Source organism: Anoplopoma fimbria, chromosome 12 (assembly GCF_027596085.1).
Source record: "Anoplopoma fimbria isolate UVic2021 breed Golden Eagle Sablefish chromosome 12, Afim_UVic_2022, whole genome shotgun sequence".
Taxonomy (NCBI): domain Eukaryota; kingdom Metazoa; phylum Chordata; class Actinopteri; order Perciformes; family Anoplopomatidae; genus Anoplopoma; species Anoplopoma fimbria.
The window spans coordinates 27,532,737-27,556,321 of record NC_072460.1 but is presented as its reverse complement, the minus strand read 5'-3'; the positions used below and the strand labels follow the sequence as shown (position 1 = coordinate 27,556,321).

At 44.8% G+C, this 23,585-nt stretch overlaps 2 protein-coding genes across 3 annotated transcripts in view; both read right to left on the bottom strand.

Moving 5' to 3' along the window:
• Nucleotides 1-3,635: 3,635 nt before the first annotated feature.
• On the bottom strand, nucleotides 3,636-13,810 carry hdac6 (histone deacetylase 6). The gene is given in 29 exon segments (XM_054609110.1): nucleotides 3,636-3,748; nucleotides 3,893-4,021; nucleotides 4,107-4,253; nucleotides 4,376-4,519; nucleotides 4,989-5,192; nucleotides 5,284-5,420; nucleotides 5,498-5,675; nucleotides 5,764-5,783; nucleotides 5,786-5,912; nucleotides 6,130-6,322; nucleotides 6,401-6,606; nucleotides 6,919-7,087; nucleotides 7,304-7,432; nucleotides 7,712-7,859; nucleotides 8,182-8,249; nucleotides 8,340-8,446; nucleotides 8,642-8,731; nucleotides 8,822-8,881; nucleotides 9,145-9,210; nucleotides 10,020-10,146; nucleotides 10,272-10,340; nucleotides 10,679-10,783; nucleotides 10,960-11,057; nucleotides 12,174-12,270; nucleotides 12,791-12,831; nucleotides 13,021-13,105; nucleotides 13,243-13,328; nucleotides 13,506-13,625; nucleotides 13,699-13,810. Coding segments are annotated over 29 exon segments (3,303 nt in total). The 5' UTR covers nucleotides 13,783-13,810; the 3' UTR covers nucleotides 3,636-3,679.
• A 3,475-nt stretch (nucleotides 13,811-17,285) lies between these two features.
• Nucleotides 17,286-23,585, bottom strand: part of cxxc1a (CXXC finger protein 1a) — a 9,014-nt gene continuing 2,714 nt past the window's right edge. Inside the window, exons 4-14 of one of the 2 annotated variants that reach the window (XM_054609387.1) lie at nucleotides 22,620-22,768; nucleotides 21,455-21,610; nucleotides 21,050-21,229; nucleotides 20,759-20,860; nucleotides 20,448-20,683; nucleotides 19,506-19,713; nucleotides 19,087-19,197; nucleotides 18,705-18,754; nucleotides 18,513-18,609; nucleotides 18,004-18,156; nucleotides 17,286-17,519 (exon numbers count right to left, since the gene is read on the bottom strand). In XM_054609387.1, coding sequence (XP_054465362.1) covers nucleotides 17,373-17,519; nucleotides 18,004-18,156; nucleotides 18,513-18,609; nucleotides 18,705-18,754; nucleotides 19,087-19,197; nucleotides 19,506-19,713; nucleotides 20,448-20,683; nucleotides 20,759-20,860; nucleotides 21,050-21,229; nucleotides 21,455-21,610; nucleotides 22,620-22,768 — 1,589 coding nt within the window. In that variant the 3' untranslated portion in view covers nucleotides 17,286-17,372. Of the gene's footprint in view, nucleotides 17,520-18,003; nucleotides 18,157-18,512; nucleotides 18,610-18,704; nucleotides 18,755-19,086; nucleotides 19,198-19,505; nucleotides 19,714-20,447; nucleotides 20,861-21,049; nucleotides 21,230-21,454; nucleotides 21,611-22,619; nucleotides 22,769-23,585 lie in introns of both variants that reach the window. The other variant, XM_054609386.1, reaches the window with a different exon arrangement.

Here is a 23,585-nt window from a genome sequence, read left to right as displayed (position 1 = left end):
TTTAGTGTGTGTGTATGTGGTCGAGTGCACATGTGTGAATCTGGTGTGGACGGGTTTTATTGGGCAGTCTGTTCTATCTCCTTATCTTATTACTGTTAGTTTCCTACAGAGAGGAGACTTTCTGAGGGCCTCATCAGGTAGTGAAGCTGGGTTTCTGTGATCTGGGTTCTCTGCAGCATCAGCTCATCCTTCTTTATGTCTCTGTTCCTTCCATCGTACGGACAGCACTAGAGAACTCATAACATGTACCTCAATGTGCACAGTGATAGTGTGATGTGAGAGCATGAACTAAACATACTGTGCTCGAGATTTGTATGTGTGCATTTATACATATGAATGTAATATTTACATGACACTAATAAGGTGAAGTGTGTTGGTTAATACTGCTGTCATGATTATTTTATATTACACTTCCTCCACTTCCTACCATTGATTCATTAACGTTGAATTCTCTCTCAGCTGCTCTATTCCCATGTTCTCCTGACTGACAGCCTTAGTGTTCAGTCCTTATACACACACACTGTATGTGATGGTGAACCTTATCCACACACACTGTATGTGATGGTGAACCTTATACACACACACTGTATGTGATGGTGAACCTTATACACACACACTGTAATGTGATGGTGAACCTTATACACACACACTGTATGTGATGGTGAACCTTATACACACACACTGTATGTGATGGTGAACCTTATACACACACACTGTATGTGATGGTGAACCTTATACACACACACTGTATGTGATGGTGACACACTGTATGTGATGAACCACACACACTGTATGTGATGGTGAACCTTATACACACACACTGTATGTGATGGTGAACCTTATACACACACACTGTATGTGATGGTGAACCTTATACACACACACTGTATGTGATGGTGAACCTTATACACACACACTGTATGTGATGGTGAACCTTATACACACACACTGTATGTGATGGTGAACCTTATACACCACTGTATGTGATGGTGAACCTTATACACACACACTGTATGTGATGGTTTTATACACACACACTGTATGTGATGGTGAACCTTATACACACACACTGTATGTGATGGTGAACCTTATACACACACACTGTATGTGATGGTGAACCTTATACACACACACTGTATGTGATGGTGAACCTTATACACACACACTGTATGTGATGGTGAACCATACACACACACTGTATGATGATGGTGAACCTTATACACACACACTGTATGATGATGGTGAACCTTATACACTTACTGTATGTGATGGTGTCTGTTATACACACACACTGTAATGTGATGGTGAACCTTATACACACACACTGTGATATGATGGTGATCACAGTGTGTGTTACTCCTGACTACGGTGGCCGTGATGCTGCTGTGGTTTCTTTGTAGTTTATAGTTTGTAGTGTACACAAAACTGCTTCCAGGTCAGTAAACAACCAGAACTAATCCATATATAAAGCTCCGGATTATAAGAAGCACTGTCGGTTTTTGAGGAAATTAAAGGCTTTTAAGTGCGCCTTATAGTGCGGAAAATATGGTATATATATATAAATCTATTATATATAAGATATATATATATATATATATATATATATATATATATATATATATATATAAGGACCAGAGAGGAGATATATATATATATATATATATATATATATATATATATATGAGAGGACCAGAGAGGAGACCGGGCGGTGGTGCTCATGCAGCCCGCTGACAGCAGCCTGATCTCGGCTAGGCCTCTCCAGATGTGCCGCTGGCTCCGGTGTCTCTGTGGTTGTGGTTGCAGATGTAACACAAAACATATACATATATATATATATATATATATATATATATATAAACATATATATATATATATATATACATATACATATTAATATTTTTATATTTTCTAAATGAAAATGAAAAAAGGCAGGGTTGTGTTTTATATCATATTTCGTTTTATTGTCAATATATATGACTGAAGATAACCGGAGTAGGCGGGACCGACGAGCTGAGTTGGTGACGTCGTGACGTTGGTGACGTCATCAAGTTCGCTGCTGTTCCAATTGCAAAATGACGTAATGACGTCATGACGTACTGCGTCCTCCCGTCCTCGGGAGTTTGTACTCCCGAGTCGAACTATCCAAGTATGAACTTGCAAGTTTGCAAGTCCATACTTGACCATACTTGTATTGAGACACGGCCTCTGGTCTCCAGGTACAGACAGCAGACCTCCTGCTCACCTGGCTGCAGCTCTGAGCTGCTGATTGGCCGAGACATTAATGTGATTATGAACATTCTTCTTCTTAACGCTGTTTATTAATTATTCATAAAGAGAAATACACACAAATACTTTAATATTAATAAAACACAAATAATAAACAGAATATTGCACAAAACACAAATCTGCTCCTCTCTCCACCCGACAGTCAGTGAATCAAACGCACCTTTATATTCAGCTTTTCTCCTGGCAGGAAACTACCTGTTTAGTCTTTTCAAAATAAAGCGCTGCCAGAATATAAAAACAAACATAAACGTTCAACGACGTAAAGCTTCCACAGGTGTGAAAATCAAACACACCTTCAGACTCTGGAGGTCCTTCTGTTAAAAACAAACCGCTCAAATCAAAGAGATTCATTCAGAGAACCTTTAGAACCTTTAGAACCCAAGAACGTTCTGCTTTGTTTTCACATCAGAGCAGGAACTCTGATCTTCATGATATTCAGATAATCAATCAACGTTTAATGATTTCTGAGTAAAATAATAAAAGGTGATTATTGAACATTATTAAAACAACGCGCTGAATATTCACACAAATACAAAAAAGAAGTTTTTGTAAAAGATTTTTGTGGCTTTGTGGGCGTGGCCTCTCGATGACATCATCACCATGTGGTATACATGTAGTGTGCTACATGTTGTATACATCCTCACTATGTCAAAGGTACCTGGAGGTGGTACTGATTTGAAATAATCTCCAGAGTTCACCTGGTCGACCGTCTCCCACAATGCAACAGTGCGATGACGCTCTTTCATCTCTAAGTTCACTGATGAGGAGAAAAACTGTGAAACTTTAGATTTAGGAAGTTTTACTGAAAAGGGTGATCTAAAACTGTGTACCGTGTACTGTTTAATGTGTACTGGTCAGTGAACGCCTCTCAGCGTTTAGTTCTCTGATTTTAAACAGGTCAGTGAACGCCCCTCAGCGTTATACTTTTACTTCATAAAGTGAACATTAACTTTGAATAAAACGTGTGACAATCATAAACCTGTAATAATCCAGAATCAAATGGAGGAATCTGATTGGCTGTTTGTTGAACTTCCTGCTGAGTCATCAATCAGCTGATCTTGGTAATCAATAAATTGATTCGGTCGACATCCTGAAGTCTTGATGAAGATGATGATGAAGATGATCTGCAGTTAAAATAAGTGTTTGTCAGCTGAGAGATTCCACTACATCTCCCACAAAGCACCACTGCTGGCTGCGGTATCCATGACAACGCACTCAAAGGTCCAATCACAGGGAGGGAAGAGAGACAGAAGAACATCAGCGTCATCATCCTCTCCTCCTCCTCCTCCTCCTCCTCCTCATCTCATCTCTCCTCTCCTCTCATCTCATCTCCTCTCCTCCTCCTCCTCCTCCTCTCATCTCCTCTCCTCCTCCTCCTCAGCTCCTCCTCCTCTCAGCTCCATGGAGGGATCTCCTCTCCAAACTTGGTGCAGTGAGCAGCATTTTTAGCTTCAAACAGAATCTGAACAACAAAGTTTATTTATGTCAAATATTCAACAATAATAACAAAATAATAATTAATACTCATAATATTGATTATTATAACAAAATAATACCATCAAAAATACTAAATGAATAGTAATATCATTCTTTAAGGAGGACTCACCTGGTGGTGGACGTAGGACTCACACAGGTAGCACCACACAGACAGGTCACAGAAGCTCAGGACCATCGGGTGTTCAGACACAACGCCGTGAGTCACCATGTGCTCATTTACATAACGACCACAGAACACCTGAGACAGGAAGGACAACAGGTGAGACGCATAGCATCATCAATAGGTGAGACAGAGTCTGTGATGGAGAGGTGAGACGGGGCACCTGGTAGCAGGTGAGACAGGTCCAGTTCTCAGCGTCGGAGCCGCAGTCCTGACACGACTGGAAGACGTCTATACCTGAGGGGGGGAGGGGCTTAACAGCATCCAGGTGAGGACACCAGGAAAGAGGGTCCACCACGAACAGAGGGGTCTGAAGACACAGAGAGACAGACAGGTGAGTGATATGAAGACAGAGAGACAGACAGGTGAGAGATATGAAGACAGAGAGTCATTTTGTTAATAATTATTAATTTATATAAATATATGTCCTACATCCGTCTGTCCTCCACACATCAGTTCCAGAGACGTCTCAGGTTTCGACCAACCACACGCTCCCTCCGTCTCTGGCTCCGCCCCCATTCTACCAGCATCCTCATCTCCAGGGGCAACCGACTCTGGTGCTGCCACGGCAACAGCCTGTGAAGGGTCAATAATGTTTAAAATACAAGAGACACTTTGTAATAAGATGGAAGCAGAGACAGGTGGGGGGCGTCCTCCTGTCAAGCCGTTACGTTAGCTCTCCTCCTGTTAGCCGTGCTGCTACTAGCTCTCCTCCTGTTAGCCGTGCTGCTAACGTTACTAGCTCTCCTCCTGTTAGCCGTGCTGCTAACGTTACTAGCTCTCCCCCTGTTAGCCGTGCTGCTAACGTTACTAGCTCTCCCCCTGTTAGCCGTGCTGCTAACGTTACTCTCTTCCTCCATCATGTTACATCATCAGATATCTAGAAAGCATTTTGATGTCATATTTTTACTGAATATCGGTCATCAGTGCATTAATTCACAGTTCACATGCGTGTCAGTCGAACCAGACAAAGCAGGCAAAGGATTGTGGGAAATAAAGGTAAATCTATATTCTACATATATAGGACAGCGGACTTCCTGCTCACCTGGGGCTGCAGCTCTGTGCTCGCTGCTGATTGGCTCTGCTCAGGTGTGGCTTCCCCTTCACAGGTCACCTCTTCCTGGCTGAGGCGGACCTTCGGTCTGGCCCCGCCCACCGCGTCAGATGTAGCAGGAGTGTGATTGGCTGAGGTTTGACTTATGTCCAAACTGGCCAATCCCTGAGTGAGCTGCTCTAGACCTGGCTCCGTCTGATTGGACGACAAGCAAATAAATAGGAGACACAAAATTCAGACCTTGTTGTTTTGTTTCCTTCAGATCTTTATCTCAGAATGAATTTACCATCCTGTCCTCCAGTCCTGCAGGGGGCAGCGGAGGTTTGTTTGTGCCGCTCGTCTCTGACTTCCTGCCTTTCCCTTTAGAACTACGTTTCCCACGATGCTTCAGGGCCGGCAGGGAGGATCGCACCGACTCTGGGACTGAAAGAAACACCAGGGAGTGATTTAAATGAAACTAAACCGGAGGATTAAAACAAGAGAAGAAGTCGAGTACTGACTGTGTATCCTCAGAGACTTCCAGTAGGGGGCGTGGTGTCGGATGACCTCGTTGATCGTTGCCACGGCGCTGTAATGAGGAGGGGGGAGGGGCGTCGCTAAGGACGGAGGAGGGTCTCCTAGCAACACGCTGGTGCACATCGCCATGGAGTCCGAGATAGAAGACAGGTTATAACCTCCCTGAGAGAGAGACAGGGGGAGAGAGAGTGAGACAGAGAGAGAGAGAGAGAGGGAGAGACATACGTGTGTGTGTGTTGTGTGTGTGTACCTCCAGTATCAGGAGGACCCGCCCCCGGCCAGTGACGTCAGCAGGTGAGTGAGATGGGCGTATCCCTCAGGAGTCACATGATATCCTCCCAGTGGATCCCCTCGAGCTGCATCGAAACCGGCCGACACCAGAACCAGACCAGGATTAAACTGTAGAGAGAATGAGACCAACGGAACCATCACAGACCCACACCACAGACCCACACCTCAGACCCACACCACAGACCCACACCCAGACAGACCCACACCTCAGACCCACACCACAGACCCACACCTCAGACCCACACCACAGACCCACACCTCAGACCCACACCACAGACCCACACCACGAGATGTCAGTGATCAGATCAGAGTGTTTCTGTTGTACCTCGGTAGCGATCGGCATGACGACGTTGTGAAAGGCAGCCAGGTAGTCCGAGTCTCCCATCTGCCCGCCGCTCCACGCCACATTGACGTTAAACCCCGCCCCCCTGGAAATGCCCACCCTGTCGGGGGCTGCGTCTTCTGAAGACGGGAAGAACATCCCGTTGTCATAGCGATGGAGGGAGATGTAGAGGACGCTGCAGACGGAGAGAACACACTTTTAAAATCTTCTGTTTACATCACCTTCACATCAAATCTCTCGTCTCACTCCTCACCTGTCGTCATCCTCGAACATGTGCTGCGTCCCGTTGCCGTGGTGAACGTCCCAGTCGAGGATGAGGACTCGCAGCGGTGCATCATGGGATATTTTCTGGGCGTGTCGAGCAGCAAGAGCTGCTGTGTTGAAGAAACAGAAACCACACGGAGAATCTCTCTCTGCGTGATGACCAGGAGGACGAACGATCGCCACGCCGTTACTCACCTGAGAACACAGGTACACGCCTGCTCTTATACTCTACTGCATGAACTGTAGTACTCCTACTCTACTGCAACTACTGCAGCACCTATACTTTACTGCATGTATTGTAGTATTTATACTGTAGTATTCATACTCTACTGCAACTACTGTGGTAGTTTTACTGTAGTATTTATACTAAAAACATCTGTGACACTGTTCACTCTGACGATAAACGTGTCGGATCAGTGCAACAAGCAAGTCAGCAGAGACTAGTATTTATACTGTAGTATTTATACTGTGTGTGTGTTACCTGTGTGTTACCTGTGTGTGTGTTACCTGTCCTGTGAGGACTCTCTCCACAGCAGTGAAACAGCCTCCAGCAGCCAGTAGAGCAGACTGGAAGCTCTGGTTGTTGATGAAGATGGAGTTGAACTCGTGACCCAGTTTGTGAAGATCTCTGGGCTTCATCACTGCTGTGGCCTTCATCTGCTCAATATGCTGCACACTGCATGTACGCACACACACACACACACACACACACACACACACACACACACACACACACACACACACACACAACACAAACACACGTTTAATCCTGATGATTTCAAATGATATCTGAAAACCAAAACTTAAAAACCTACCAAACAAACAAATTACCCAGAAAATATATATATATATATATATATATATATATATATATATGTAATTGTGTATGTACCTGTGACACCTGGACAACTCCTCTTCTGTTGCTAAGCGAGCTGGTATCCGTTGGCAACGATCGACCAATCCCAGCTGCTGATGTTTAGAGAAGATTTTAAAGATTCTCTGCGGCTGTTCAGGATGATGTCTGCAGAGCGAATCACACAGCGACACTTTCATATCCAGATTAACTTCACGTATATACACACACAATATACCTATTCATTATGGCAGGCTCTTTATAAACTTCATATATAAACATATAAATATATATGTTTATATATTTGCTGGAGGAAGTGACGTACTCAACCCGACTCAACCCAAATATCCAGTGGTGCCTACAGACGTCTGTGACACTGCTCACTCTGACGAGAAACATGTTGGATCAGTGCAACATGTCGAAGCAGAGACAGAACCGGTAACTCACCTGTCCCACATGTTCAGGTGCTCCATCATCCTCTCGTCATAGACCAGACCTGTAACCGTGGCAACAGAGGGAGCCGGGCCCGGCAGCTTTGTGCTCTGCTTATTGGTGGTTGTTCTCATGACACGGCCGTCAGCCAATGGGCCGCCTTCTGCACAGGGAGGGTTAAGAGAGGAGATGATCCGGCTGTGTATCACCTCATCTCATTGGACGACAACACAGGAGCAGTTAAATCTGGTCTCATCTCATTGGATGATTGATTGGTTTCACTTAGGCGTCATTTAGTAATTATCGAAAAGATCTTTAATAAAATAAATGGTTTCTTTTTAAAAACGTTCTTATGAATATCAGTAGGTGTGTGTTTTTCTTGTTCTGCCTCTCACCAAAGTCCAGATATTTACTGGTTAAACTGGTTAGACTGGTGACAGAGTGTAAGATGTGTGTCTCAGATAAATGATGATGTAGTTTCTCACCCAGTGTTTGCAGAGACGCCCAGTGAGGATACAGAGCCGAGACGGTCTGAGAGATGGACTGCAGAGCACTGACAGGCAGACAGGCAGTCAGACAGACAGTTAGAAATCAACAGTGTTACTTAGGAACTCAGGGGAGACTCGGGTGTTGCACATGTCACCTGTCAGAGGGAGCGGTGGGCGGGGTCAGAGGAGGACAGGCTCCTCCCAGCAGAGCTCTGACACAGGCTGCAGCGCCCTCTGCTGTCGACTGCAGGTTATAACCTCCCTGCACACAATAATCAACATGATATAATTACTAGAACCTGAAGCCAGAAAACTGGGCTTGAATAACAAGACACATGTTTGTTAGTTCTTAAAGTTGTATTTATTTATATATATATATATATATATATATATATATATATACATATACACACAATAACAAACTAAACACTGATGATGTGAAACCGAGTGTTTTTACCTCGAGAGCAAGAACAAGTCGACCTTCTGCCAAACTCATGAGCATGTGAGTCAGAACATGAAAACACCTAGGAGTCACACACATCTCCCCCTGAACACACACACACACAAAATAAAATGTAAATAAATTGAATGAATAAAATGTATTAATTCACTGATCTCAGATCAGTGGAGGTTTTACCTTCTGGTCTCCGACTGCAGCATCAAATCCAGCAGAAACCAGAACCAGCTGAGGCTGAAACTGAACACACACAACACACACACACACACACACACACACACACATCATTTCATAATTACATTATACTGTGGGTGTCTGTGGGGCTAAACATCTAATGACACAGTGATATTTTGGGGACAGATTGGTACAGTTGCACATGAGGATGAGGAATAACAGTTATCATTATGGGATACATCTCCAAGAAATAAATGTAAGTCAATGATATATTCCCAAAATTCATGAAAACTAAACTGTGTGTGTGTGTGTGTGTGTGTTTGTGTTACCTCATAAGCTACAGGAAGTAGCAGCTGTTGAAAAGCTGCGATGTAATCAGCATCTGTCATCCCCGTCTGAAAGATCAATTAGAGCAGCTAACGGTGAGAACAGCTAACGGTGAGAACAGCTAACGGTGAGAACAGCTAACGGTGAGAACAGTGAGAACAGCTAACGGTGAGAACAACTAACGGTGAGAACAGCTAACGGTGAGAACAGCTAACGGTGAGAACAAGCTAACGGTGAGAACAACTAACGGTGAGAACAGCTAACGGTGAGAACAACTAACGGTGAGAACAGCTAACGGTGAGAACAGCTAACGGTGAGAACAACTAACGGTGAGAACACGGTGAGAACAGCTAACGGTGAGAACAGCTAACGGTGAGAACAACTAACGGTGAGAACAGCTAACGGTGAGAACAGCTAACGGTGAGAACAGTTAACGGTGAGAACAGCTAACGGTGAGAAGTGAGAAAGCTAACGGTGAGAACAGCTAACTAACAGTTAAAGGTGAGAACAGCTAACTGAGAACAGTTAAAGGTGAGAACAGTGAGAACAGCTAACGGTGAGAACAGCTAACGGTAACGGTGAGAACAGCTAACGGTGAGAACAGCTAACGGTGAGAACAGTGAGAACAGCTAACGGTGAGAACAGCTAACGGTGAGAACAGTTAAAGGTGAGAACAGCTAACGGTGAGAACAGTTAAAGGTGAGAACAGTGAGAACAGCTAACGGTGAGAACAGTGAGAAAGCTGAGAACAGTGAGAACAGTGAGAACAGCTAACGGTGAGAACAGTTAAAGGTGAGAACAGCTAACGGTGAGAACAGTTAAAGGTGAGAACAGCTAACGGTGAGAACAGTTAAAGGTGAGAACAGTTAAAGGTCACCTTGTTCCAGGGCAGGTTGATGTTTCTGCCTTCAGCTCGTCCGCTGCCAACATACTGACTGTCAGACTCTGACAGGTGAGGCCAGAAAGACCCCTGTTCATACCTGTGGACACTGAAGTACAGGACACTGACACACACAGGTAACACACACACACACACACACACACACACACACACAGTGTTAACTTGATTGATTTCATCTTTGTTGTTTTTGTAAAGAAAGTGTCACCAGAATGAGGGGGAGGAGTTTACCTGGGGTCCTCCTGGAACAGGTACTGAATGCCCTGACCATGATGAACATCCCAGTCCACTATCAAGACCCTGAACCACACACACACACACACACACACACACACACACACACACACACACACACACACACACACACACACAACATGTCAGTAATGTTTACAGCTTCATCTGAATGAACATCTGCCCTTCACAATAAAAGCATCCAGACTTCAGTTAATTCACTTTGAACAGAAAACCAATCAGAGCAGAGTAATCAGACACGCCTCCCAACCAACCAGCAACAATCCCTCACTGCCTTCCCACCCACCAACACCGACAGTAAGTGGCACAATCTCACACACACACACACACACACACACACACACACACACACACACACACACACACACACACACACACACACTTACCTGCGGACTGAGTGTCTGGTCTGAGCGTATCGAGCTGCAATCGCCACGTTGTTGAAAATACAGAAACCGTTGGACTCGTTAGACTGAGCATGATGACCTGGAGGTCTGACAGACAGACAGGCAGAAGAAGTTATGGTTCATGTTGATAAGGAGCACCTGAACGCACCATAAGAAGCTACAGTTTATGTTGATAAGGAGCACCTGAACGCACCATAAGAAGCTACAGTTTATGTTGATAAGGAGCACCTGAACGCACCGTAAGAAGCTACAGGTATAGTTACCTGATGACAGCGAATCCGTTCCTGAGTTTGGAGGTCATCACCTGATCGACCAGCTGGAGGACTGAACCCACCGCAGACACACACACCTGGTAGGACTCCTGACACACACACACACACACACACACACACACACACACACACACACACACACACACACACACGTATATTTGTATATGTATATATGAATATATGTGTATATATGTATATGTATATACATATGTATATATGTATATATGTGTGTGTATATGTGTATATATGTATATATACAGCGTGTAAAATAAGTATTGAACACATGAAGAAAGGGAGGTGCAAAAAGGCATGGAAAGCCAAGACAGCAGCTGAAATCTATCAGTAATTAGAAAGCAGTCCTGCCCCTTGTCAGTGCAAATGAATATCAGCTGGTTCAGTCCCAACTGATGGCCTATAAAAAGGTGTCTCATTACCAAGGTGTCACACAAGAAACATCTCATGATGGGTAAAAGCAAAGAGCTCTCTCAAGACCTTCACAACCTTATTGTTGCAGAACATACTGATGGCATTGGTTCCAGAAGGATTTCTAAACTTCTGAATGTTCCAGTGAGCACTGTTGGGGCCATAATCCGGAAGTGGAAAGAACATCATTTCACCATAAACCGGCCACGACCAGGTGCTCCTCACAAGATTTCTGACAGAGGAGTGAAAAGAATTATCAGAAGAGTTGTCCAAGAGCCAAGGAGCACTAGTGGAGAGCTTCAGAAAGACCTGGAATCAGCAGGTACAATTGTTTCAAAGAAAACAATAAGTAATGCATCAACCGCCGTGGCCTGTATGCACGCTCACCACGCAAGACTCCACTGCTGAAGAAAAAGCATGTTGAAGCTCGTTTTTGCAGGACTGCTTTCTAATTACTGATAGATTTCAGCTGGTGTCTTGGCTTTCCATGACTTTTTGCACCTCCCTTTCTTCGTGTTCAATACTTTTTCCCTGTCATTCCATTTTATTACACATAACTTAATTTCTGAACGTATTTGTTTGGTTTTCTTTGTATGTATGGATTACTTGGGTTGTTACCGACATCTGGTGAACATTTCATGTCAATAGCACCTTTAGAAATATATTTACTGAGAAAAATGGTGACGTGTTAAATACTTATTTTACCCGCTGTATGTGTGTATATATGTATATGTGTATATGTGTATATGTGTATATGTGTATATGTGTATATGTGTTCTTACAGGATGAAGGTACACAGAGTCGTATTTCTCAGACAGTTCCTGAAGTTCACTTTCTTTCATCTTCTGAGTCGACTTCATCAGATCAACATATTGTGTCCTTCAAACACAAGGATGTAAAGTAGAGACCAATAAAGAACAGTTGAGACCAGTAGAGAACCATCAAGAACAGTGAAGAACAATAGAGACCAGTAGAGAACAAAAGAGACCAGTAGAGAACAAAAGAGACCAGTAGAGACCAGTAGAGAACAAAAGAGACCAGTAGAGAACCATCAAGACCAGTAGAGAACAAAAGAGACCAGTAGAGAACAATAAAGAACAATAGAGACCAGTAGAGAACAATAAAGAACAATAGAGACCAGTAGAGAACAATAAAGAACAGTAGAGAACAATAAAGAACAGTAGAGTTGAGAACAATAGAGACCAGTAGAGTAGAGACCAGTAGAGTAGAGAACGGTGGAGTAGAGAACAATACAGTAGAGTAGAGAACGGTGGAGTAGAGAACAATACAGAACAGTAGAGAACAATAGAGAAGAGTACAGAACAGTTGAGTAGAGAACAATAGAGTACAGTAGAGTTCCAGATTCGTTCAGTGTGGTTCTACTGACTGTGTGACTCACTTGTGAACTAGCAGCAGATCTTCTTCTACAGCTTCTCTGGGCTGAAACACAAACACACACACAGCGCCCCCTTCAGGTACATCGGGACAAAACCACACCACCTGAATATATATATATTGTAAACATCGATTATTGAACTGTGAAGTCTGAAGAAGAGCTTTTGCTAAAGTGAATTCCAGCTTGTTCTAGGCTGCTTTATTGTGAAACTCTGAAACAGGAAGTAGTCAGACCGGAACTCTGGTGCAGTGAGACAGCAGGTCCTGTCTGTCCAGCTCCTCCATGATGGACGTCACTCTGTCGGGTCTCTCTGGATGACTGAACAACAACCAGGACTCAATCAATCACGTTTATATATAGTGACATCATGATGTTTAGAGGAGAAGCCCCGCCCCCTTCTCACATTTATATAAAGTGACATCATGACTCCACCTCTCTACAGGTGAGCAGCTTACCTGGAGTCCCACAGGTTCTGATGCAGAGTGAAGATCTCAGAGTAAACCAGACCTGTTCCTCTGACCTCTGACCTGCTGGACACGTCCTGAACACACACACACACACACACACACACACACACACACACACACACACACACACACACACACACACACACACACACACACACACACACACACACACACACACACACACACACCATGATGAGCTATGACGTACGGTGTGTACGTGTGTACGTGTGTACGTGTGTACTTCAGCTCACCAGCGTCTGCAGGCGGTCGATAAGCTCCTCCTCCTCTCGGCTCCTCTCCATCCTTCCTCTCCTCTTCACCTCCTTCAGGCCGCCTCCTTCTTTCCTTCCCTCCTTTCCTTTACTGCTCCTCTGGAGACACAGACATGGAGGTTCAAACACACAACTCTGTCCTGGTGAGGAGTAGAGAGGACGTCCTACTGACCTGAGGAGACAGACGGGGAGATCTTCGGACTGACTTCAGTCCAGGATCTGGAGAGTCTGATCCAGACTGCATTCTGACCCACATGAAGAAGAAGAAGCTGATTATTGATCAATAACTTTTATCTTCTGCTAGAAAAACATCAATAAGGAATTTATGTGCAGGACCAAGACCAGAGAGAGAGAGAGAGACAGAGACAGAGAGAGACAGAGAGAGAGAGAGACAGAGAGAGACAGAGAGAGAGAGAGAGACAGAGACAGAGAGACAGAGAGAGAGAGAGAGAGAGAGACAGAGAGAGAGACAGACAGAGAGAGAGACAGAGAGAGAGAGAGAGAGAGAGAGAGAGAGAGAGAGAGACAGAGAGAGAGAGACAGAGAGAGAGACAGAGAGAGAGAGAGAGAGAGAGAGAGAGAGAGAGAGAGAGACATAGAGAGAGACAGAGAGAGACAGAGAGAGAGAGAGACAGAGAGAGAGAGACAGAGAGAGAGACAGAGAGAGAGAGACAGAGAGAGAGACAGAGACAGAGACAGAGAGAGAGACAGAGAGAGAGAGAGACAGAGAGAGAGAGAGAGAGAGAGAGAGAGAGAGAGAGACAGAGAGAGACAGAGACAGAGAGAGACAGAGAGAGAGAGACAGAGAGAGAGAGACCTCAGAGAGTTCAGAGAGACAGACAGAGAGAGAGAGAGAGACAGAGACAGAGAGACAGAGACAGACAGAGACAGAGACAGAGAGAGAGAGACATAGAGAGAGAGAGAGAGAGAGAGACTATAGATCTGTTGACATTAGTTCACTGATCATAAAGTCCAGTTTTATTGTCGGAAGCAGAGAAAGAAAAACATGAAACAGACTCACTCTTCTCTTCTTCTTCTCCTCCTCTTCTCTTCCTCTCCTCCTCTTCCTCTTCTCTTCTTTTCTGTTTCGCTCTCGTCGACAGCGGAACTGTCGCGCTAATCTGACGTCACACGCTGCGCGACTCGATGACGTCACTGCGTGATGACCGTCCTCAGTGAGACGTTCACTTGTTCCAGTTTTTCTCTATAATTGGATTCAAGTTGTAAACTGAACTCAGTGAAGAGAATCAGATTCTTTATAATCAATGATGAACATGAAACAATAACCCAACCCATGTACTCACCTTTAGTCTTTATTCAATAACTGACTTGTCTTTTAACTTGTATACTTGTTATTGATGGAGGTTCAGGTCTGCGTCGCTATGGTAACTACGGTTCTATGAGTGACTTCTATGAGGTCTCTCCATCCTAGGTCTCTCTCTCTCTCTCCATCCTAGGTCTCTCTCTCTCTCTCCATCCTAGGTCTCTCCATCCTAGGTCTCTCTCTCTCTCTCCATCCTAGGTCTCTCTCCATCCTAGGTCTCTCTCTCCATCCTAGGTCTCTCTCTCCATCCTAGGTCTCTCTCTCTCTCTCCATCCTAGGTCTCTCTCTCCATCCTAGGTCTCTCTCCATCCTAGGTCTCTCTCTCCATCCTAGGTCTCTCCATCCTAGGTCTCTCTCTCTCTCTCCATCCTAGGTCTCTCTCTCTCTCTCCATCCTAGGTCTCTCCATCCTAGGTCTCTCTCTCTCTCTCCATCCTAGGTCTCTCTCTCCATCCTAGGTCTCTCTCTCTCCATCCTCTCTCTCCATCCTAGGTCTCTCTCTCCATCCTAGGTCTCTCTCTCCATCCTAGGTCTCTCTCTCCATCCTAGGTCTCTCCATGGAGAGAGGAAACGAGGAAATGATAAATAAGAGACTTGGGATGTACCCTCAGAGGGAGCTGAAGAAGATTCTGTCCTCTGACGTCACATGACCACGTCACGTGACCACTTCGGTGTTATGGATCCATAGAACAGTTTGTTACAAAAACAAAACTGAAGGAATATTTTTTATCATAATTTAACCAACAAAGGAACATTTCAGCAAAAAACTTATTTAATAAAAAAGTTCAGTTTTTAATGAAACATCAGTTTGAATACAACATGAAGAAATAATACAAAATATAAAACAACTGTAGAACACTGTGGTATAAAAAGAGACAAATGTTTTATATTTACACGTGTTCAATATTTATAAACACAGAACCATATGAATAAATACAGAAGAAATAGACATTATTGGGATGTGTTATGTCCCTTCACAATAAAAGAGTTTATGTCAGGAAGCCTTTGTTTGTTCATTTAAAACAACGGATTCTTTAGATTTGAGTTATTCATATTTATGAACTGTATATATATATATATATATATATATATATATATATATATATGTATGTATATATATATATACACAGTATATACATATATATATGTATAATTATTTCCACATGATATATTCTTTTGTGATGAATGTGTAACTCAGCTGCTCTCATGAATGACCAGCTTTAAGCTCTTATTGTGAAAGGATCATGATAGAAACATCACACATATTCCGTTTGTGTTCATTTCAAAACGCCTGACTGATTTACAGAATATTAAACACTTGATTGTAGTGGTTCAATGTAGTACTTCGGTATAAAACCAGAGGAGCAGACGTTCCAGATAATCAATACTGTCTGTGTGTTTACACATTGATATTTCCTTAATATTCACATTATCAATGAGCATGTTGACACATCTTCTGTGTGTCAGAACTACAATAAAGAACCTGATGACTGAGATCATGAATCCAGAAGAACATCTTCTCTTCTTTCTGATGGAACGTTCTGTTGTTGTAATAAAGAAAATCACTTCCTGTGATTTCAAAGTCCCGCCTCATTTTCTCTTCATAAAGTTCTTTATCTGGAAACTAGAAACGTTGATGTTTCTGATTCTGTTCTTGTAATGAGACGAAGCGTCCATGTTTGTTTCTGTTAAAGACTTCTGTTAGTTTAAAAAGACTGAATACATCCAGGGAGCTGATTACCTGTCTGTCTCTCTGTCTGTCTCTCTACCTCTGTCTGTCTGTCTGTCTGTCTGTCTGTCTCTCTCTCTCTGTCTGTCTGTCTGTCTGTCTGTCTGTCTCTCTACTGTCTGTCTGTCTGTCTGTCTGTCTGTCTACCTGTCTGTCTGTCTGTCTGTCTGTCTGTCTGTCTGTCTGTCTGACCTCTCTGTCTGTCTGTCTGTCTGTCTCTACCTCTCTGTCTGTCTGTCTCTCTACCTCTCTGTCTGTCTGTCTGTCTGTCTGTCTGTCTGTCTGTCTGTCTGTCTGTCTGTCTGTCTCTCTGTCTGTCTGTCTGTCTGTCTGTCTGTCTGTCTGTCTCTCTGTCTGTCTGTCTGTCTGTCTGTCTCTGTCTGTCTGTCTGTCTGTCTGTCTACTCTGTCTGTCTGTCTGTCTGTCTACCTCTCTGTCTGTCTGTCTGTCTGTCTCTGTCTGTGTCTGTCTGTCTGTCTCTCTACTCTCTCTGTCTGTCTGTCTGTCTGTCTCTCTACCTCTCTGTCTGTCTGTCTGTCTGTCTGTCTGTCTGTCTGTCTGTCTGTCTGTCTGTCTGTCTGTCTGTCTGTCTGTCTGTCTGTCTGTCTGTCTGTCTGTCTACCTCTCTGTCTGTCTCTGTCTGTCTGTCTCTCTACCTCTCTGTCTGTCTACCTCTCTGTCTGTCTGTCTGTCTGTGTCTGTCTGTCTGTCTGTCTGTCTGTCTGTCTGTCTGTCTGTCTGTCTGTCTGTCTATCTACCTCTCTGTCTGTCTGTCTACCTGCCTGTCTGTCTGTCTACCTGTCCTTGGCAGAGCGTAGGTCCGTTGTGATTGGATCATGTTGGATGGTCTGGTGCAGCATCAGAGCCAATAAACCGGCTCGATTCGTCATCGCTGTCCTCAGATTCCTCTCCTGCTCAAACAGCTCGTCCAGCTTATACCACTGAGAAGGAGACAGAGAGAGAGACAGACAGACAGACAGACAGACAGACAGTAGGAGAGACAGATAGACAGACAGACAGACAGACAGTAGGAGAGACAGATAGACAAACAGAGACAGACAGACAGACAGACAGACAGACAGATAGTAGGAGAGACAGATAGACAAACACAGACAGACAGACAGATAGTAGGAGAGACAGATAGACAGAGACAGACAGACAGATAGTAGGAGAGACAGATAGACAAACACAGACAGACAGACAGACAGACAGATAGTAGGAGAGACAGATAGACAGACAGAGACAGACAGACAGATAGTAGGAGAGACAGATAGACAGACAGACAGACAGACAGATAGTAGGAGAGACAGATAGGCGGACAGAGAGATAAAGAGACAGACAGAGATAATTGTGTTCTGGACTCCAGTCCTTCCTGTGATGTTAATGAAAGCTGCTGTCAATAAAGTTTGGTTGACGGTTGTTTACCACTCGGACTCTCTCGAGGTCGACCTCGGCCCGACGAAGTTTCTCCCAACAGTAATGTTTGTTACACTTCCTCTTAGACACACGACAAAACTCTCCGGTCGGCTCAAACACGTCTTTTACCAGAGGACACCCACACACCTCGTCTGCTGGGATCTGACAGGGAGACAGACAGGCAGGGAGAGAGACAGACAGGCAGGGAGACAGGCAGACAGACAGGGAGAGAGACAGACAGACAGACAGGGAGACAGACAGACAGGCAGGGAGACAGGCAGACAGACAGGGAGACAGACAGACAGGGAGAGATCAGTTCAACCTTCTTTTATGGTGGATCATTTCTATATTGTGTATTGTATTGTTACATTTAAAATTGTTGTATTTAATATTGTTATATTTTTATATTGTCATATTGTTAAATGTTATACTGATGTATTGTCACATGTCTGTTAGCTATATGAATATGAATATGTTGTCACATTCTATATTGTTCCATATTTTGGAGATGTTTGTACCTTTGGATCTCTGGAGTGTTCAGGACACAGAACCTGCAGCCGCTTACAGTACGTCTTACTCTGAGGGTTATACACATCACAGAACAACCGGGTCGCCCTGAAACAGACACACACGAGAGACAGACAGGTCTTAGTCCTACAGCTACACAGACAGATACACAGACAGACAGACAGACAGACAGGTGTTCTTACCCCTCTATTCGTGTTGGGTACATGGAGCCAAACGATGTCTGACTCTCATACTGTTGAACACAGACAGACAGAGAGACAGAGAGACAGACAGACAGAGAGACAGACAGACAGAGAGACAGACAGAGAGACAGACAGACAGACAGACAGACAGAGAGACAGACAGACAGAGAGACAGACAGACAGACAGACAGAGAGACAGACAGACAGAGAGACAGACAGACAGACAGAGAGACAGACAGAGACAGACAGTTGTGATTAGTCTTCACATGTCAGTCTCCAGTGTGAACAGATTAATTCTTCAGTATTATGGGATGTCTGTGCTGGTTCTGGTTGGTTGAGATCTGGTGTCTCTGGTGTCTTCCTGTTTAAGAGACACACCAACCTTAGCGTAGCATCGCTCCATGTGTCTCAGCGCCACCTTCGGGTTGACGGGGTGACTGCAGGAGACACAGAACACCTGGAGGTCTGTGTCATCACCCTCACCCTCAGTCACCTGGAGGAAGAGACAGACAGACAAGAGACCGAGAGAGACAGAGAGAGAGACATAGAGAGAGACAGACAGAGAGACAGACAGACAGACAGACAAGAGACCGAGAGAGACAGAGAGAGAGACATAGAGAGAGAGAGACAGACAGACAGAGAGACAGACAGACAGAGAGACAGACAGACAGACAGACAAGATACCGAGAGAGACAGAGAGAGAGACATAGAGAGAGAGAGACAGACAGACAGAGAGAGAGACATGTCAGAGACATAACTGATGAATCAAACTGAAACTGTCCGTCTGTCTTCCTGTCTCACCTCCTCGTGGTGTTGGACCTGCTGCTGTTTGGCGTTGGCGATGATTCCTTCCAGCTCGTGGAAACGTTTCTCCATCAGCGTGAGGCGGAGCCTCGCCGCCTGCTGCTCCTTCCTGATTCGCTCCAGATGTCTCCGCCCCCTTTCCTCTGCAACGCACGGACTCTGCTGCCACTGCTGGATCCTCTGAGGAAGGATCTCATAGATACGACTGACGGACAGACAGGGAGGGAGACAGACAGACAGAGGACGCCTTGTTGTTGTTGCTGTTGACTTGTTTGTGTTGTTGTTTGTGTTGTTGTTGTTTTTGTGTTGTTGTTGTTGTTGTTTGTGTTGTTGTGTTGTTGTTGTTGTTTGTGTTGTTTGTGTTGTTGTTTGTGTTGTTGTATTTTGTGTTGTTGTTTGTGTTGTTGTTGTTTGTGTTGTTGTTTGTGTTGTTGTTTGTGTTGTTGTTGTTTGTGTTGTTGTTTGTGTTTGAGTTGTTGTTGTTTGTGTTGTTGCTTGTGTTTGAGTTGTTGTTGTTTGTGTTGTTGTTTGTGTTTGTGTTGTTGTTTGTGTTGTTGTTGTTTGTGTTGTTGTTTGAGTTGTTGTTGTTTGTGTTGTTGTTTGTGTTGTTGTTGTGTTGTTGTTTGTGTTGTTGTTTGTGTTGTTGTTTGAGTTGTTGTTGTTTGTGTTGTTGTTGTGTTGTTGTTTGAGTTGTTGTTGTTGTTTGTGTTGTTGTTTGAGTTGTTGTTTGTGTTGTTGTTTGTTGTTTGTGTTTGTTGTTGTTGTGTTGTTGTTTGTGTTGTTGTTTGAGTTGTTGTTGTTTGTGTTGTTGTTGTTTGTTGTTGTTGTTTGAGTTGTTGTTGTTTGTGTTGTTGTTGTGTTGTTGTTTGTGTTGTTGTTTGAGTTGTTGTTGTTTGTGTTGTTGTTTGTGTTTGTGTTGTTGTTGAACGTGTGACTCACTTGGCGGCTAGTTTCATGCCGCAGTCCTCAGAACAGTACTTGGAGATGGTCCTTGCCGGTTGGACACATCCTGGTCCCAGACACTGACGCAGAGCCCCGCCCACCTCCTTAGCCCCACCCACCTCCTTAACCCCGCCCTCTCCCCCTCGCTCGCTGTGACGCACACGCTCCCTGTGGCGCTGCTTGGCTTTGTGGCGGCGAGGCTTCACCTCCTCTGTAGGAGCAGAGACGGACTTCTGCAGCGAGGACAGACTGTTAGTGACATCAGCAGTGACATCAGCAGTGACATCAGCAGTTTGAAGCGTCCTCACCTTCTTCTCTGTCCTCTTCTCTCGTCTCTTCACGTGCTTCACCTTCACCGCCTTCTTCCTCAGAGGGTCTGACTGAGCGTCCTCCTCCTCGCTGTGCCACACCTGCAACAGGAAGACGCATCACACCACAGGAAGTGCCTGTTCTGGCAGCTGATTGGTCAGGATTGTCTTTCTTCTACTATGTCTCTTGTGTGCACTTTACTCTCTGCTGCTGTAATCCTGCAAATGTCCCCGCTGCGGGACTAATAAAGGATTATCTTATCTTATCTTATCTTAGGATCGGGTACTGACCAGGTCTCTGTATCCGGCGGCTCTGTACTGCTCATACAGCTCCAGCTCGCTCTCACTGAAGACCACGTCTTCGTCGTCCTCCTCCTCCTCCTCCGTCTGATGCCCCGCCCCTCTTCTCGACAGGCCACGCCCCCTGACGCCGCTCTGACTCATCTCCTCGTCTTTGACACGAAGCATCTTCTGCTCGGAGATCAATAACTAATCAATATCACCATCAGCTCAGTCTAATGACTCATCATCAATAAAACATCTTTAATATCTGATACAACAAAAATAATCATATAAAGTCTATAAAACATCAGAGTGACTCATTAAAGATATATATATATACACATATATATATATATATATACTTACAAGATATATATATCTAAATATATATATGTCTAAGAACCTGGGACTCACCCGGGCTCGGACCTCACACTGGCGCTGACGACACTTCTGGCGGATCTTGTTCGGACCTCCGAACTTCTTCATGTCTTTGCAGAAGTCACAGAGAGCGCAGTCCTCCGTCCTCAGACAGGCGTCACAGTCTCCACACATCCGGGCCGAACGCTTGATCTGGATCACAAACACAAACTAAATATACTGATGGACCCTAACCCGACTCTGACCAGAAGATTCTGGTTCACCTCGGGGTCTCCTACCAGCGGGACCAACCCAGGAAGATCCAGACCACCTGAGCTGGTCCCTTTAGACCTGAAGGAGCAGCTGGTCTCTGGGTCCACGTTCACTCTACGAGCGACTAAAGCAGCTAAACGTGGTTCCCGTTGTTAAAAGAGGAGACACGAACCTGATTGGCTGAAGCTTCAGTGCATCATCTGATTGAACTTCGACCTTTAGCGCTCATCGTCAGTTTGTAGCATCAAGATGCCAACTGAACTCATCAAGACGCTTCTATCGTCTCATTCTGTCTGTCAGGTCACGTTCTGAAGGAACCAGCAGAACCACATCGTCTGGTCTCTGCAGACGATGTGGTTCTGTTGGTTCCTGAGTCCTGAGGATCCACATCCAGAACCTCAGAGTAAACGTTCCTGGGAGACGGATCAGTGTGATACCCTGATGACTGGAGCCCCCTTCTAAAAAAGGGAACCATTACCTGTGAGCCCCGCCCCCTGTCGGTCTACTAGTTGTCAGGTTACCTGTGAGCCCCGCCCCCTGTCGGTCTACTAGTTGTCAGGTTACCTGTGAGCTCCGCCTCCTGTCGGTCTACTAGTTGTCAGGTTACCTGTGAGCCCCGCCCCCTGTCGGTCTACTAGTTGTCAGGTTACCTGTGAGCTCCGCCTCCTGTCGGTCTACTAGTTGTCAGGTTACCTGTGAGCCCCGCCCCCTGTCGGTCTACTAGTTGTCAGGTTACCTGTGAGCCCCGCCCCCTGTCGGTCTACTAGTTGTCAGGTTACCTGTGAGCCCCGCCCCCTGTCGGTCTACTAGTTGTCAGGTTACCTGTGAGCCCCGCCCCCTGTCGGTCTACTAGTTGTCAGGTTACCTTGAGCCCCGCCCCTGTCGGTCTACTAGTTGTCAGGTTACCTGTGAGCCCCGCCCCCTGTCGGTCTACTAGTTGTCAGGTTACCTGTGAGCTCCGCCTCCTGTCAATCTTGGGCTGGGGGGTGGAGCTTCCGTCTCCGTCAGGTTTGTCCTCTTTCTCTGAGTCCGACTCTTTATCGTCCTTCTCTTTGGTCTTCTTCAGACGGTATTTAATCTCCAGAGACGAGTCTTCGTCTGCAAACACACAGCTAACAGCTAACACTGAGCTAACAGCTAACACTGAGCTAACACATAGCTAACAGATAACACTGAGCTAACAGCCAACACAAAGCTAACACATAGCTAACAGAAAACACTGAGCTAACAGCTAACACAGAGCTAACACACAGCTAACAGCTAACACTGAGCTAACACATAGCTAACACAGAGCTAACACACAGCTAACACACAGCTAACACATAGCTAACACAGAGCTAACACACAGCTAACAGCTAACACTGAGCTAACACACAGCTAACAGCTAATACTGAGCTAACACACAGCTAACAGCTAACACTGAGCTAACACACAGCTAACAGCTAACACTGAGCTAACACACAGCTAACAGCTAACACTGAGCTAACACACAGCTAACAGCTAACACTGAGCTAACACACAGCTAACAGCTAACACTGAGCTAACACACAGCCATATTGAATATCACTTTATACAGCTCTGTATTAAAGGAGCAGTTTGTATCATTTATTATCAGACATGTTATTATACATTCATGATATTTATAATATTTATGACTTCAGTGTTTAATGAGCAGAATCTAACAATCGTTGTTTCTGTTACTTTATTCCTTCACAGAGTCCTCCATGTCTCTACAGAACCGAGACTGGTACCTGAAGGCACCGTGGTTCTATACTAGAGGCCACTATAAACTCTGTCTCTACAGAACCTAGACTGGTACCTGAAGGCACCGTGGTTCTATACTAGAGGTCACTATAAACTCTGTCTCTACAGAACCTAGACTGGTACCTGAAGGCACCGTGGTTCTATACTAGAG